Source organism: Pteropus alecto, unplaced genomic scaffold (genome assembly GCF_000325575.1).
Source record: "Pteropus alecto unplaced genomic scaffold, ASM32557v1 scaffold94, whole genome shotgun sequence".
NCBI classification, from domain to species: Eukaryota; Metazoa; Chordata; class Mammalia; order Chiroptera; family Pteropodidae; genus Pteropus; species Pteropus alecto.
Window position 1 is genome coordinate 11,459,986 of NW_006437736.1, and position 16,385 is coordinate 11,476,370.

Consider the following 16,385-nt stretch of genomic DNA (forward strand, 5'->3'; position numbering starts at 1 on the left):
TATTAAAGAGGATTTCCTTGGCTATACATGACAGTAACCCTCGCCCTTGCCCACTGGACTCTTTGTTCCCCTCTAGACTCCTCTCTCTAGACTATATACCCCATAAAAGCAATTTTGTTTATTTTGTTCATTGCTGTCTGAACATCACTTAAAACAGTCCTGGCACACAGTAGGCGCTCAATAAATACTTGGTGAATAAAGTAATAAATGAAATATATTTTTGTTATAAATTTGGAGTATCATGGTATTGATTGTCTCATTTATGTATTTTTAAAATATTTCATGTACATATTTTTAGTTCATTTGTATGATAATATATGTGGCTTTGTTTTTTTATAGTTTATTTTCCACACATAGTATTAAAATCTAAGTGGATTCTTATATTCTGTACTAAAAAAATAGAAGCTTGGTGTCAGAGTAGGATTTGGGGACCTAAATGGGGCTCTTTAAAGCTAAACACCACCCTTGGGCTGGCTTGGGGACATGCATCACTGACATACAGCATTGGAACCTGATTCTCCCTTGGTTCTACCTATAGTCAGAGTCTTTGTGGCTGCAGACAGCTCAGTTTTCCAATGCTCAGAAACTATTGGTGGGACATTGTGGGTGATACCAGGTGGACCTGCTCTTTGGAAGAATATGTAGCTATTTTTGATTTGTGGGGCACAGTCATGAACTTCTTTAGATATTTAAAATTAGATCAAGTGAGATACACTTGACCAAACGATATTGAGCCTCTTCATGAAAGTGGAAGAGGAGAATTAGTCTCCCTGCTAATTATCCCCCAAATAAAATTCCTTCATGAAATAAAGTCCATAACCCCAAGATTTGGGCATACCACTTTTTTCTAATACAAGTGATAACTTACAAATGATCATTTTCCCCTTTGTTATGAGACTGTTGAAATGTACTAGAAATGTGGAATAATGTTCTCGATGCACTTTTGTTTTCAATATTCCTAGTATTCTCTGTCAACCAAAAGAAATACAATTACAAAATTTGATAATCACATAGCAACGAGGGAACGGCAACTCCTAAAAGCAGAAACAAAGCTCCAAGAAGATGCAATGGCCTTTGAAGAGTTCCTTCGAGAAAATGACCAGAGATCTGTAGACGCCCTTAAAATGTTCGTTTGTTTCCACTCTGGCAAAATCGCTTTTTACCTCCTTCTTTCTTCTTTTCAGTTTCTTAGAACACAACACAAAACAAACTAACAAATCTCTGTTACCTTTCAGTGCAGCACAAGAAACTATAAACAAACTCCAAATGACCGCAGAGCTAAAGAAAGCGAGTATGGAGGTACAGGCAGTGAAAAGGTGAGGCCAGGATACCTTATCAAGTGCCCATGCCCCATTAAAACTTATTTGTGCCTAGCAAGACCTAAGTGAGAATAATCCTTATCAGTTGACGATTTTATAAGAGTGACCATATTTTTAAAATGAGTGATCTGTCGATCGAGGATCGTCCCAGCCTGGATATAGGGACAGTGTAGTGATCTCTGGCTGAAAAGTTTCTCAACTTGTCAAAACAGAAGCCAAGAAATTAGTTGAAAAGGAGTAAACCAATGTAAACAAATTATTTTCTAAGTGTCTTTTTTCTTTCATTCTAAGGCACATTCCCCCCCGCCCTGGCACTACATTTTAACATCACCACAATGGGGATTCATTTCACAATCATCTTACAATTATAACGGGCAGTATTTCCTTGGACAGTAATTTCATGATCCAGGAGACATTGTAGTCTTGGGATCAAGTTATGCTAAAATTTGTTTTTTCTTTTTGAGGATTTGATGGTTAGCCCTCCTCTAAAACCAAGTCCTGAACTCTAGTCTTTGTTGTTACCATCAAATAAAGAAAATAAAATCTTGAAAAATAAGCAAACAAACAAACAAATAAATAAATAAAACCAAGTCCTAGAGTTACACCCTAAACTCTGGGGGGTGGTGGGGGGAGAGGACAACAACTACAGGGAATGAACTGGATGGTAGTTTCTTTGAAACCCATTGTTACTAACAAAATGGATGTTTCAAGAACATTCTGGCTACAGCAGCCTCTTCTATGTTGGGAGCCTAGTTTAAGGCGCTCCATGATGGACAATTCCCTTTCCTCCTTCACTCCATAATGTAATTAGATGATTCTATTCTATCTATTTATAGAGTAGCAGCCTCTATGTTTGCATAGGATTTATGACAGTGACCACCCGGTTAAACCCTCCGACCAGCCTTGCGGAGGAGGACTTGCTGATTGTTTACATGTGTCATCATCTTAGCAGGGAGCAAAATATAATGGAAAACAAGCTGGTAACAGAGCAAGGGATGCAGGTGCCTGCCACTTATTTCCCTTTTCTCTCTTTATGGGCTCGAGATGTCCCAGGGAGATCGTCTACCTCAGGTAGGGCTGGAAATCTGTTTACAAAGAGGAAGGGAGCTGGTTCTGAAGTTTTTGCTCGGAAGCCGTGCAATTCTAGTCATCTTAACCCTGTTCTCAGGTGCACATCTGGGAGGCTTTCAGCCTAAAAAATATAGTGGTAGGACGAGGGGCTCCCAGTATCTTGTGACTGGTGGGTGATACATGAACTTCTTTAGATATTTAAAATGAGATCAAATGAGATACACTTGACCATAGAGAAAAACATCCAGGTTTGACTCTTGGATATCACTCGCACACACAGGCTTCAGAAAGGCTCTGATCGAAAGAAGTACCGAAGCTGAAGACACTGACATAGGAGTAATATTGATAAGGGTATTGACAAGGGTATGAATAAGGAAGGCTCTGAAGGGTAAGGGCGAAGCTCACTTTCATGAGGGCCTTCATAGTTACTTTCAGCATTCCTTCTGAATCCACTTGGCTGGGGAAAGACTTTCAATCCAGTACTGTTGGCAAGAGCTTGGGCATCTGAGACAGATCCAGGTTTGAGTGCTACCTCTGCCACTTACCAGACAGATGACTTTGCAAGTCATTCATTTCTTCTTCCGGAAGATAGAAATGATAATACTTATTTTAAAGTGCTGTACCGAAGATGAAATGATATCTGTAGTGTGTCCTGCGTATTCCCCGGTAGTTGTTGCTTGTTGAGTGTGTTTCCTTTCTTTTCCTCACATAAGTACCATCTTTTGCTACATTCTAATTTCTCCCTATGTCTAAAACTTAATATAATAGTTCCCTCAGAAATAAAATAAGTAGGGTCAAACTATCATCAGTCTGTCCTATCTGTGCATATCTTGGGGTTTGTTTTATTCAAATAGCATTCCTACAGTTTCTTTCTTCTCATCTCATATATAATTGATGTCCATATTTTTATGGTCTAATTTACAATTTTTGGTAAGTAAATGACTATTCAAATTATTATCAAGAGAATGAATTTTGTAAAAACTTTTTTTTTTAAAAAAAGAACATGCTTTCACACAGATGTATATAATCATACGTTTGTTTTCTTTGAGTAGTGAAATATCAAAAACAGAATTCCTCCTTAAAGAGTACATGAAATATGGACTTTTTCTTCTGAAATTGTCTCCAAAACATTGGCAAGTCCAGCAAGCGCTGAAAAGGTTACAGATGTCAAAGAGTAAGGAAAATATAAACGGCGTGCTTCCTAAAAAATTGCCAAGTGAGTCGCATATTCTTAATTTCCATTAAGTAAATAGCCTTAATTCTGAAATGTTCTGCTTCAATGTCTGTTATTTTTTTATTAAATAGTTAGAATTTTTATTTCAAGTAAGAACCTAAAGAAGGATACCCACTATCTCTGATACTATATATTATTAATTTAGAAACTCGGGTTAATTTCAGAAAAAAGCAATGAAAATATATACAAGGAGAAATAGAAAATATATTATTTACAGATAATGATAGCATACCTAGAACCCCCGCCCAACAAAAAAACCCTGAAAAACGATTTGAATTTATTAAAGGGTTCTGTAGAGTGAATGGACACTAAGTCAATTATACTTTATTCACCTATTAATCTAAATAGACTATTAATTAGGAAATATACAAGGAAATTAAACCCAAGGAAGCAATAATAATTTGAATTGTGTGACCTGGAGATTTAACAGATAGAAAACTATGTCATGTTTTAAGATAGAAATATTGATATTCTAAAGCTGCCAATTTTTCTGAATAGAAGTTTTATGGAATTATAATAAAAATGTTACCGAAAATTTGTCAGAGAGTTAAGTGTTGGGTTGGGGAGAACTTTACACAATGATTCTGAGGTTCATCTCGAAAAATAAACAAATACTTTTGAAAGAAAAAAGTAATAGGGGGTCTCACTAATACTTTAAGATATATAACGTATTATGACAGAGTCTCAGGAATTAAAATAGTATGGTACTGGTGTTTGGAAATCAGCTCAATAGATCAGAAATAGATCCTATTATATATATTAGAATTCAATAAGTGATCAAAGTGGGGTCACAAGTCAAATGGGAAGACTTCAACTTCTAATAACCTCGAAGTAGCAAGAACCAGATACCCTCCTGCTTGAACAGTCTGAAAAACAGAAGCGACAGTTTTCAGACATTGGACATCAGGAGGCCATGCACAGTAATACTTTAGAGAGAGGAAACAAATGAGATGAGCACTATGATGGCCTTGGGGTTCTGCCTAGGAACAGTTTCCTGGATGCAGCTTAGGAAGGAGGGCACCCAGGTGGGCCCAGCAGTTCCCATGAATTGTAAAGATGAGCTGGGGGTCTAGGGAGGTCACAGTGGCTGGCATCCCCAGAGCAGAATACTAGAGAGGGGAAAGCTACACAGAGTTCTGAGAGTGTGCAGAGTCTTCAGCTGAGAGCTGATCCTGAGACTACGGGGTATGAACACTTCACAGAAATCAGTAAATTACAAATCAGGGAGCATTTTTTCCCAGGGAGCTGTTTGTTAAACATTTACCAGCATGCCACAGATAGCTGTTCTGCTCAGTTCCCTTTGTGTCTTCCACTGTGTTGAGTGTGATTAAATTATACTATTGTGCATGAAATATCAAGCACAGTGATGATACCTGGTTAAACTCTATAGATGGTGTTTGACAAGAGAAATCAAATGAGAAAGAAAAGTGAGCAGTATCTGCATCTAACAGCCTGATTCAGTGCTGCTAGGCTTGTCCTCCAATTAGAGGATGCTCAGAAAGCAATGAGTCTCTTGGGCCAGAGGACTGAAAGGCTCACACTGAGAATTTAGAGGTGATGACAGACTGATGCAGGACATAGAGACCTCCTCATGCTCTGCAAGTCAGTCCCCATCCATTCTGCCTGCTCCAGAGCGTAGCCCTTGCCGTCTACATCATACATTTGCTGGTTACAATGTCCCCATCTTCTATTTCTGTCTCTGGAAGTTTTCACAATGACTCTACCTTCACTCTGAGATAAAGCCCTCATTCACAGAAGTGATTTTCCCCGCTTCCTCCTCCCTCTCTCCTCTCTTTCCATTTCTAGCTTTAACCACAAAGAAAAAAGAGGGCAGTACTGAGGACCTCAGGAGGGCATCGTTTTCAGAAGACTGTTCTCTGGGAAAAAGTAGCCAAGGTAACACAAAAGATCTGGGACTTCACTCATAAAGCCAGAGAAGGTGCTCATCACAAAGTGGAGATCAAGGACCTGTAAGCTAACCTGGAAAACAAAGGCTGGGGAGAGAGGCCTCAAGAAAGGTTGGCAGGAAGAAGAGTGATTGGCAGTCGTAAGAGAGGAAAGGTGACCTGGGGGGACTCAGGGGTCCCACTGGATGAAAAGATCCAAGACCATTTTTGCCCACTGCTCAGTTTCAGACCAGGATCAGGGCAGACATTGATGTGTGGGCAACTTGTATGTGGCCATGGTAGGTTTCTCCACAAGGTGTAATGATTGAAGTGGCCATCATTTTAATATTTTCCCTCAATTAAAAAAAATCTGTGATTAGAAATATGTAAGATTGGGTAAAAATAGAACCGTGGCTTATATTTCACAATTTGTGTCCCTGATTTGTGACATATCCTGTTTTTGACAAATACCCCGCTACCACCAGGGTGCCTTTCATTTTATTCTTATGCTTAGAACCCAATTTGAGCTCCATTTTCGATACGATTATCATTCTAATAATTTTAAAAAGCACTGGGCATTTCCATGCAGAAAAATGAATACCTTGCGTAAAGTAATAAGGATTAATTTCTAATTACATGTTATTTCTTTTCATCACCGCCATCGCCAATGACATGGACTTCACCTGGATATTTTGAACAGGAAAACCATGCAAGAAGCCCACTTTCAACATGGAGAATAAGAAACTATCTATATCAAAGTACAGTATATACTTAATTAACTCTCTGGGAAACTGTGAATGTTTTTTAGCAAGTATCTCTTTTAGTCTTTCTTCAACATGTATAACATGCGTCCACACACACTGTAACAGATCCTGGAGGTAGCAGTTGTGTTTCTGTGTGCTCCTGAGGTGACTGAGCTCTCGCAGGCCTCCCTGCACTCTTTTTTAATTTTTTTTTTAATTTTTCAATTAGAGTTGATGTACACTATTATATTAGCTTTAGGTGTAAAGCACAGTGATTAGACATTTATATAATTTACAAAGTGATCCTCCCCAATACATCTAGTACCCGTCTGACACCATATAGTTATTACAATGTTGTTGACTATATTTCCTATGCTGTACTTTACATCCTCTTGACTATTTTGTAACTACCGATTTGTAGTTCTTAATCCTTTTTCCTTTTTCACTCAGCCCCCCAACTCCCTTCCTATCTGGCAACCATCAAAATGTTCTCTGTATCTATGAGTTTGTTTTTGTTGTTTGTTCGTTATTTTGTTTTTTAGATTCCACATGCAAGTGAGAACATATGGCATTTGTCTTTTTCTGTCTGACTTACTGCACTCAGCACAATGCTCTCTAGGTCCATCCATGTTGTTGCAGATTGAAAGATTTCATTCTTTTTTTATGGCTGAATAATTTTCCACTGTACGTATGTACCACCTCTTCTTTATCCATTCATCCATTGGTGGACACCCAGCAGGCCTCCCTGCATTCTTTGATGAGTGCCTGCAACTGCTATTTGCGGAAACAGCCTGCCCTCTGCATCCTGGGTCTCTGCCTCTCAGAGTCTACTGCACAATTGTTTATTAAGCTACTTTGCTGGCCTGTATGTTTGCAATTTCACCAAGTCATTCAAAATTGCCACAGTAGGATCATAAAGCATTTTTGTTTGTTTGTTTCAACTTTGGTTAACCCACAGAAGCTTTAAGAGAATATATTGGTGCCCAGGTTGGGTACACAGCCCCAAGGAAGAAATCTGGGCCAGCACAGTAGTGTCCACGACAATCACACATGACAAAAGTCAACACAGACACCATCCTCTGAATTCCAGGGGCACCGAGGTTACTCCATTACTGCAGCATTCAGCAGTCACTGTTTTGTTATTAATCAAACATTTGTTTTGAATTAACTGTAGATTCACATGCAGTTGCAAGAAATAATGCAGAGAGATCCCATGTACCCTTTACCTAGATCACCCCAATGGTAACATCTTGCAAAATTGTAGTAAAATATCATAATAAAGATGTTGCCATTGATACAGTCAAGATGTAGTCAAATACAGAACATTGTCACAAGGATTCTTCATGGTGCCCCTTTATAATCACATCTACTTCCCCCGCTTCACCTCTCATTAGTCCTTGACAACCACGAATCTGTTCTCCACTTTTAAGTTTTTATTATTTAAAGAATGTTATATAAATGGAATCATATAGTATGTAGCCTTTTGAGATTAGATGTTTTACTAAGCATAATCCTCTGAAGATTCATCCAAGCTGTTGGGTCTATCAATAGTTGGTTCCTTTTTATTGCTGAGTAGTATTCAATGGTATGGACACACTACAATTTAATTATTCACTCGGTGAAGAACATCCAGATCGTTTCAAATTTGGGACAATAATGAACAAAATTACTATACATAAATTTGTACAACTTTTGTGTGAACATAGTTTTCATTTCTCTGGGATAAATGCCTAGACCACAATTGCTGAGTTAGATGGTAGATGCATGTTTCATTTTTAAAGAAACTGCCAAATTGTTTCTCAGAGTAGCTGTACCATTTTACATCCCCACCAGCAATGTATGAAGGATCCAGTTTCTTTACATCCTCACCAGTATTTGGTATTTTCACTATTTTCTTATTTTAGCTATTCTGATAGGTATGTATATCTTATTGTGCTTTTAATTTGCATCTCCCTAGTAGCTAATGGTGTTGAACATCTTTTCATGTGTTTGTTTACATCTTTATACCCTCTTTGGTAAAATGTCTATTCATATATTTTGATTGTCTGTTTTGTTTTTGACTGTTGGATTGTGAGAATTCTTTCTATATTTAGATATTAGTCCTTTATGACTATATGGTTTGCAAGTATTTTCTCGCAGTCTGTAGACTGTCCTTTTATCCTTTTAACAGGGTCTTTTATAGAGCAAAACTTAAATTTTGATGAAGTCGAATTTACCAATTTTTTCTTTTATGAATCATGCTTTTTATGTCAAGTCTAGAACTCTTAGCCTAGCCCTAGATCCTAAAGATTTGTTCATGTTTTATACTAGAAGTTTTATAGTTTTATATCTAAATCTGTGATCCATTTGGGTCAATTTTTGTATAAGATATGAGGTTTCTGTTTTTTCCTATGGATGTCAATTATTTCCGCACCATTTGTTGAAATGGCTTCTCCATTGAATTGCTTTTGCACCTGTGTCAAAAATTAGTTAGGCATATTTGTTCAGGTCTATTTCTGGATTCTCAATTCTGTTCCATTGATATATGTGGCTGTCCCTCCACCAATACCACCTGATCTTGATTACTATAGCTACTAGTCTTAAAATCAGGTAGACAGATTCTTCTTACTTCTTTTTCAAAATTGTGTTAACTATTCTAGTTCCTTTGTCTTTCCATATAAATTTTAAAATAATCTTGTCTATATCTTCAAAAAAAATCTTGCTGGAATTATGATAAGAATTGTGTTTAATCTTGTTATGGGTTGAATTATGTCTCTCAAAAAGATATGTTAAAGTCTTGGTCCATGGTATCTAAGAATGTGACCTTATTTAGAAATAGGATCTTTATAGATGTAATTAAATTAAGATGAAGTCATTAAGGTAAATCCTTAATCCAATACGACTGATGTCCTTGCAAGAAGAGAAGAAACACAGAAAGAACACCATGTAACAACAGAAGCAAAGACTGGAACGATGAATCTTCAAAGCCAAGGAATGCCAAAGATGGCTGGCAACACAAGAAGCTAAAAAGCATGAAACAGATTCTTCCTTGGAGCCTTAGAGAGATCATGGCCTTGCTGACACCTTGATTTTGGATTTCCAGCCTCCAGAATTATGAGAGAATAAAATTCTTTTTAAGCTACCCCATTTGTGGTACTTTGTTATGGCAGCCCTAGCAAACTAATACAAATCTGTATATCAATTTGGGGAGAATTGACATCTTTACTATGTTAACTCTTTCAGTCCATGAACATAGTATGTCTCTCCATTTATTTAGTTATTTTTGATTCTTTCATCAGTCTTGCATAGTTTTCAGCATACATGTATTGTACGTTTTGTTAGACTTACACCTAAGTATTTCTTTTCTAGTTTTCTTTTTTGAACAATTATAAATGGTATTGTATTTTCAGTGTCCTGTGTTCATTGTTAGTATATAGTAATATAATTGATTTTGTATTTGTATCTTGAATACTAACCTTGCTGAACTCAATTATTAGTTCTAGAAATTATTATTATTATTTTTTTAAGATTTCTTTCGATTTTCTATGTAGGCCATCATTCCATCTGCAAAGAGTTTTATTTCTTCATTTATGGTCTGTATGTCTTTTTTCCTATTCTTGCCTTATTGCAGTGGGTAGAACTTCCTATGTTGAATAAGAGTAGTAAGAGCAGATATCCTTGCCTTGTTCCCTGTCTTAAGAGGATCCAGGTTTTCACCATTAAGTAAAATGTGAGCTGTAGAATTTTTGTAGATGTAGAGACTGTATCAAGTTGAGGAAGGCCTCTCTATACAGATTTTTCTGAAAGTTTTTTTTTAAATCATAAATGAGTGTTAAATTTTGCCTAATGCCTTTTCTGCATCTATTGCTAAACATAGGAATATGCAGACACCACATTCATCCCTTCAGAAAGCTCACTACTCTCATAGTTTCATCCACTCAACAAATATTTATTGAGTGCCTTGTAGGCCCCCAAATAAGTAAATGACAGTCTCTGCTCTCAAGTAGCTTACCATCTAGCAAGAAAGACAGACAAGTAAGAGGAGCAGGACTAAAGGGGAAGATCAGGAGTATAATTTTGGATGTTAGTTTTCGCTCTCTATGGAACAGCCAAGTGGCTATTGATGTCCAGTGGAAGTAGGACATTGAAGTCTAGAGCTTGAGAGAAAGAAATGAGACGTGGGAATCACTAGTACATTAGCAGTGGTTGAATCCATGTGAGAAGATGATGAGATCACCCCAAAAGAATGGGTAGAACAAGGGGAAGAAAGCTGAGGAACTGCAGACATTTTTGTAGAAAAGGAACTAACAAAGGTAACAAGTTTCAGAGGTGGGAGAAGGCCAATCAGAAAGCGATGTCACTGAGTCCAAGAGAAAAGAGGGGTAGTATACAATAGTATCAGATGCTTTCTCAGGGCGCGGTCCCCAAATATTCATGTTCACGTATGTATGGCCTTTGCTCTGTTTTCCCACACTTTATTTCCCATTTTTTAAAGGGCAGCTCCAGGTAGGTATTTTGTCCCCTCACACTCAACATGAACAACACAAATGTTAATCTTTCTCTTATTCCATCCTTAAACTGTTTTCCTTTGTTAGTGCTATTTCCATTATTCCAGGCTCACAGACTACAAATTGTAGAGCCATCCTTGTCTCCTTTTGGCCCCAGTAACTCTTTCTATTCATGGTTCCCATGATTTCATTTTTTCATGTATCTCTAATTCTCCTCCCTCCCCCTTACCCATTTATTTTCTCCCATCATCACGACCCTCTACTTGAAAGTTTCTATTTCTTTAATAGTCACATCATTTTCAACATATCCTCCCTAAAGAATTTTTCCAGAGCCACTTTGCAAGGCACACAATAAGGATGTATCATCTCATCACCCATCCTCTCAACTAACATTTCCCCAACCTGATCAGCAGATATTTTAAAAGGTAAAATCTTCTCTCAAAAAGACAAATCAATATTGCATTACTCAGGGTACAAGCTTTGTTTTGAGCACGAGAGCATATTTAGCTTCTCAAAAAGACTGCCTTAAAATGGACAACATGGATGTGGCAATGTAGGTTGTGATATGCCCCGCCTTGTGCTCTCACTGTTTGCATATGTAACCCTTGTCTGGGTGAATCTGATTTTCTTTTGCATACTTATGGAATCCACTGATTTTTGTAATAAGCGGTTCCCTGAAAGGCTAAAATAGTTATTGAAGGAAACTATGTTACAGTTATGTTCCAAAGGAAATTTAGAAGTGAAAGTGTTGACAGAAAATGGCTCAGAAATCAGGGATTTTTTTTTTCTTTTTTCTTTTACAGTCCACCTGACAGTTTAAGTTCAGAAGACAGTTTGGAATTCACTTTAGATGATGATATGGACTATGACCTGGTAACTAGGTTATATTTCTTGATTTAGCTATTCTGTCTGGTGAAATGTATAGATGCTCATTTCTTCTTTGGAAATTTGAAATTTCTTATTTCAAATATTCCACAACTTTCCAGAAGAAAATATGATTTCAATACTGTTCCCTAATTGTACATATAGTTCATCTTTTGTCATCAGACATTTTATGAAAAATAAATGTCTATAACAAGGTAATAATTTAGGAGATATATATTATCTACACTCTTCCTATAAAAATAGCCACCTCCTGATTGCTTATGATTTTATTGGGGCTTGAGATATGTTGAGTAGCTAAACTGTAAGATAGACTGACCTTTAACAAAATAGCTCTTCATGGCTACAAGACTGACTTTCAGCTAACCCCAACCCAAATATAAACTCAGAAACTCAAAAGGAACAAAAAGCACTTTAAAACACCATCCATTATTATATATAACACACCTAACCCAAGTCCTCTTTTTTTCTATTGTGGTAAAAAACATAAAATTAAAAAACAAAACAAAACATAAAATTTACCATCTTAACCATTTTTAAGTTTACAGTAGTGTTAACTATATGCACACTGATGTGCAACAAATCTCTTAACTTTTTCATCTTGCAAAACTGAAACTATGCCCATTGAACAACTCCCCTATACCCTCTCTCTCTAGCCCCTGGCAATCACTGTTCTACTTTCTGTTTCTAAGAGTTTGATTACTTTAGATGCCTCATAAAAATGGAATCATGTAGTATCTGTTTTTTTGTAACTGGTTTACTTCACTTAGAATAATGTCCTCCAGGTTCATCCATGTTGTAGCATGTGATAGGATTTCCTTCTTTTTAAGACTAATTAATATTCCATCGTAATTTTAAGGCTAATTAATATTCCACAGTATGGATATACTGTGTTTTCTTTACTCATTCATCCGTTGATGGACGTTTAGGTTGCTTCCACCTCTTGGCTATAGGAAATATGATAAACATGGGTGTGCAAATACCCATCTTTTTAAAAGTTAAATTTAATACACACTTATTCCTAAAATTTTGGAAAATATAAAATAATTAAAATATAGGGAGAAGAGGACCCTCACTTAACCAAGTCTTTGTCTTTTTTCCATTTCTTCTGCCTTGCCTTTCCCTAGACCCACCTTTCCATTTTTCCTGCCCCTGCCTCCTTTTCTGCTCCACCCTTGATTTTTTCTTTTCCTTATGATCTTTTTTCCCTTTTTCCAATACCTTCCATCTCCCCTAAATGTTCTCTTCCTGAGGGCCAGCTCTCACATGGAAATAGGCTCCTTTGCCATTATCTATGTCTGCCTCATAATGAGAATGATGTTCCTTTACCCCATTGCATTTTTCTAGATGTCACAGGTGCACAGGCAGCATATTTTTAAGTGAATTATATTCTTTATTATTGATTGATTAGGAGCCAGAACTTTATTTCAAAGAACCAGAAGAGTTACTTCAAGTCTTCACAGAGCTGGAAGAGCAGAATCTTACTTTGGTACAATATTCCCAAGATGTTGATGAAAATCTTGAAGATGTGAATAAAAGAGAAAAACTTATACAGGATAAAATGTAAGTCATTAAGAACAAGTAGTTTTATTCCAGTAAGTGATTTCTGACCAGAGACAGAGTCCAACTCATTCATGTGTGGTCGTTCCTTGTGGTCTCTCTGGATTTAGGGTAGGATTTTTATTAATAATAGTTTACATTATAGAGTCTAAAGGGTAGAAGTTATATTTATACAGAAGAGACTGGCTTTAGTTTAATTTTAGTCCCTACTTCCTTTCACTTGTCAAAATATTTTTCCTAGCTACAATAATAAAAGATTAAAAAGAGTTGAAATGTCACCTAATGCCTTTATTAAAAAAAATTTTTATTAAAATCTAGCTAACAAATTATATTAGTTTCAGGTGCACATCATACTTATTCAACATTTATATACCTAAAGAAGTGGTCACCATCTGAAGTAACCATCTGACCAAAGTAACCAAAGAAGTAACCATCTACACCATACAACACTATCACAATATCATTGACAATATTCCCTATGCTGTATATCAGGGTTCTCCAACCCCTTGGCCACGGACCGGTATCAGTCCATGGCCTGTTAGGAACTGGGCCACGCAGCAGGAGGTGAGTGGTGGGCGAGCGAACAAAGCTTCATCTGTATTTGCAGCCGCTCCCCAGCACTAGTACCACTGCCTCAGCTCCACCTCAGATCATTAGGCATTAATTAGATTCTCATAGGAGAATGCATTTTCCTTCGCTGTGACTCTCCTCAGCAAAACAGCTATTTTGAGACTTAAATACTGTATCATTTTGTAATGTACATATCAATATATCAGGGCTATTATAAAAGAGATTTATCAGGGAAAGGTGGCTGGATTTGATGACTCACAACATTCCTTGCTACTCTAAAATTTTATATTATTACTTATCATAATTATTAAATTCATATTTTGAAATAACTGGGTCACAAGGAACAGATCTTTAAATCTACCCATTAAAAAAATGTGTAGAACCAAGTTTTCTGGGCCAGCAGATGGCAATCTTTTTAAACAGTAGGTCAAACCACATTAAACTTTGGAACAAATTGACTTGTTTAGAAGAACCTAAAAATCACGATCTTATAGTCACCCATTACCACTAATGCATCCTTTTACTCCGTATCTCCTCTTTCCCAATCCTCACAGCATATGGTGTCCCCAACTTCTGACCATATGACTTTTGGGGGTGGGGTAGGCATGAAAAGGGGATCTCTGTCAGAATCCATCTCTAGATCTATATCAGAATCTCTAGGTGAGGGAGTCAGGACTCTACTTTGCCTCAGGGCTCCCCAGAGTCTGATAACCAACCAGGTTTGTGAACGCAGATATAATAGATGTACCCACAACTTGGGCTTTTGACACCTCAGCTTTGCTGCTCTCTATTTGGGGGACTCGGGAACCACAAAAGTAGTAGAGAGGAAGAAAATGCTTCCTGATGGAAATTAAAAGCAGCCTCTGTGCATTTATTTTTCTCATTTTAACCTGTCCTTTGGCAATGTCTTAAAAATAAAAACTCAGATTTGGCTTGCTAGACATAGGATGCTTATACATGTTCTGGAAGGAGTGTTGAAGCTCCTGACCGATGGTTTATTTCACTAAACCACAGACAAGGGTCTCTTTCTTCTTTTGCAATAGAAATAGCAACATAGAATTTCTTTTGGAGCACAAGGAAATGCTTAAGGCTAACTGTGTGAGAGAAGAGGAAAAAGCAGCAGAACTGGAATTAAGGTCCAGGCTATTTAATTTTGGACAATTTAATTCAGATGCCCAGGTAATCATTGCCTATGGTAATTTTATTTCAGCTCATGATAATAATTTGCATTCACTGTATACTAAACATTGGAATGGGGAAATGAAAGCGAATCACAAGTCCCAGGTTGATGAGAGAGAGAGAAAATCAGCTTGGAATTAACCTGTCAATTATCTAACAGTCAATTTATATAGTTAAGTAGATAGAAAGCATTCAAATTGGCATTGGGGTTCTCTTAAAATATTGCTGAGAATTTCCCCCCTATAAATACATTTCTTTTAGTCAGAGTGTATACATAGGAAATAGTTCACTGCCTGTGATCATTTCGGCATTAATTTAAGGAGAAAATAAGAGAGGAAAAACTGATATACTCTGAATGGAATATCTGACCAACACTGAGCTTGTAACAGGTTTTGGCCTCTTTGGGCCTGCACGGATTCATCAGAGCACCTGAGACACACAGTAGTGCAGTTATATGTTTATATGTTAGTCTCTCCCAGCTGTATGCAAACCCCTCGAGGGCAGAGATTTCTTACTCATCTTAGCTAAGTTTAGTGTCCCTGTAAAGTAGGTGCTCAATAAATGTTTGTTGGATGATGATTAGGTTAGTTTCTAGACCCACAACTCCAGCTAACACTGGTTTTCTTATAAAAATCTCAAATAAAAATTCAAGCTAATATGTGAGGCTAATATCACATTACGGTTATGAACTTGATTTTCAAAAAAAGTAGATTTGGGGAAACTGTATGAGATGATTGTCCACCTCTGCCCATAGGTAGGCAGGGTTACAAAAAGCATCACTTTACACATACATATTTCCTGGGGTGGTACAGTACCCTGAGTTAGGAGGGGATATGGCATGCCTTGCTAGAGCAAGTGTGATGACACCTTTCATTTCAATAGTTTTTTCCTTACCTTTTGTGGTAAAACGTACATAAATTTTACCATTTAACCATTTTACGTGTACAATTCATTGGCATTAAGTATATTTGCAATACTGTGTAGCCATCACCACTATTTATAGAATTTTTCATCATCCCAAATAGAAACTCTGTATGCACTAAACAATCATCTCCAGTCCTCTATCTTCTCAGCCTCTAGTAAATCTCTATTCTACTTTCTGTCTCTATAAATTTGCCTGTTTTAGGTACTTCATGTAAATGAAATCATTCAGTAGTTGTCCTGGCTTATTTCACTTAGCATAACATGTTCAAGTTTCATCCATGTTGTAGCATGTATCAGAATTCCTTTTATGGCTGAAAAATATTCTACTGTATTTATTTACATTTTATTTATCCATTCATCCATTCATACTTGGGTTGTTTCCACCCTTCTGTTTTGAAATATTCTGTTTGAAATAATTCTGAAGCAGATTGACATGAAATATGTGGTATCTCCCCCTCCCACCAAGCCCCCTTCATCCAAGTTTAGGGCAGCTAAAAATATATAGATATAGATATAGATATAGATATAGA

At 36.9% G+C, this 16,385-nt stretch overlaps 1 protein-coding gene across 1 annotated transcript in view; it reads left to right on the top strand.

Moving 5' to 3' along the window:
• Positions 1 to 16,385, top strand: part of CCDC38 (coiled-coil domain containing 38) — a 31,887-nt gene that overhangs the window by 7,796 nt on the left and 7,706 nt on the right. Inside the window, exons 5-11 of the mRNA XM_015591449.2 lie at positions 963 to 1,126; positions 1,236 to 1,316; positions 3,443 to 3,606; positions 9,784 to 9,955; positions 11,544 to 11,613; positions 13,034 to 13,185; positions 14,796 to 14,931. Coding sequence (XP_015446935.1) covers positions 963 to 1,126; positions 1,236 to 1,316; positions 3,443 to 3,606; positions 9,784 to 9,955; positions 11,544 to 11,613; positions 13,034 to 13,185; positions 14,796 to 14,931 — 939 coding nt within the window. The remainder of the gene's footprint in view (positions 1 to 962; positions 1,127 to 1,235; positions 1,317 to 3,442; positions 3,607 to 9,783; positions 9,956 to 11,543; positions 11,614 to 13,033; positions 13,186 to 14,795; positions 14,932 to 16,385) is intronic.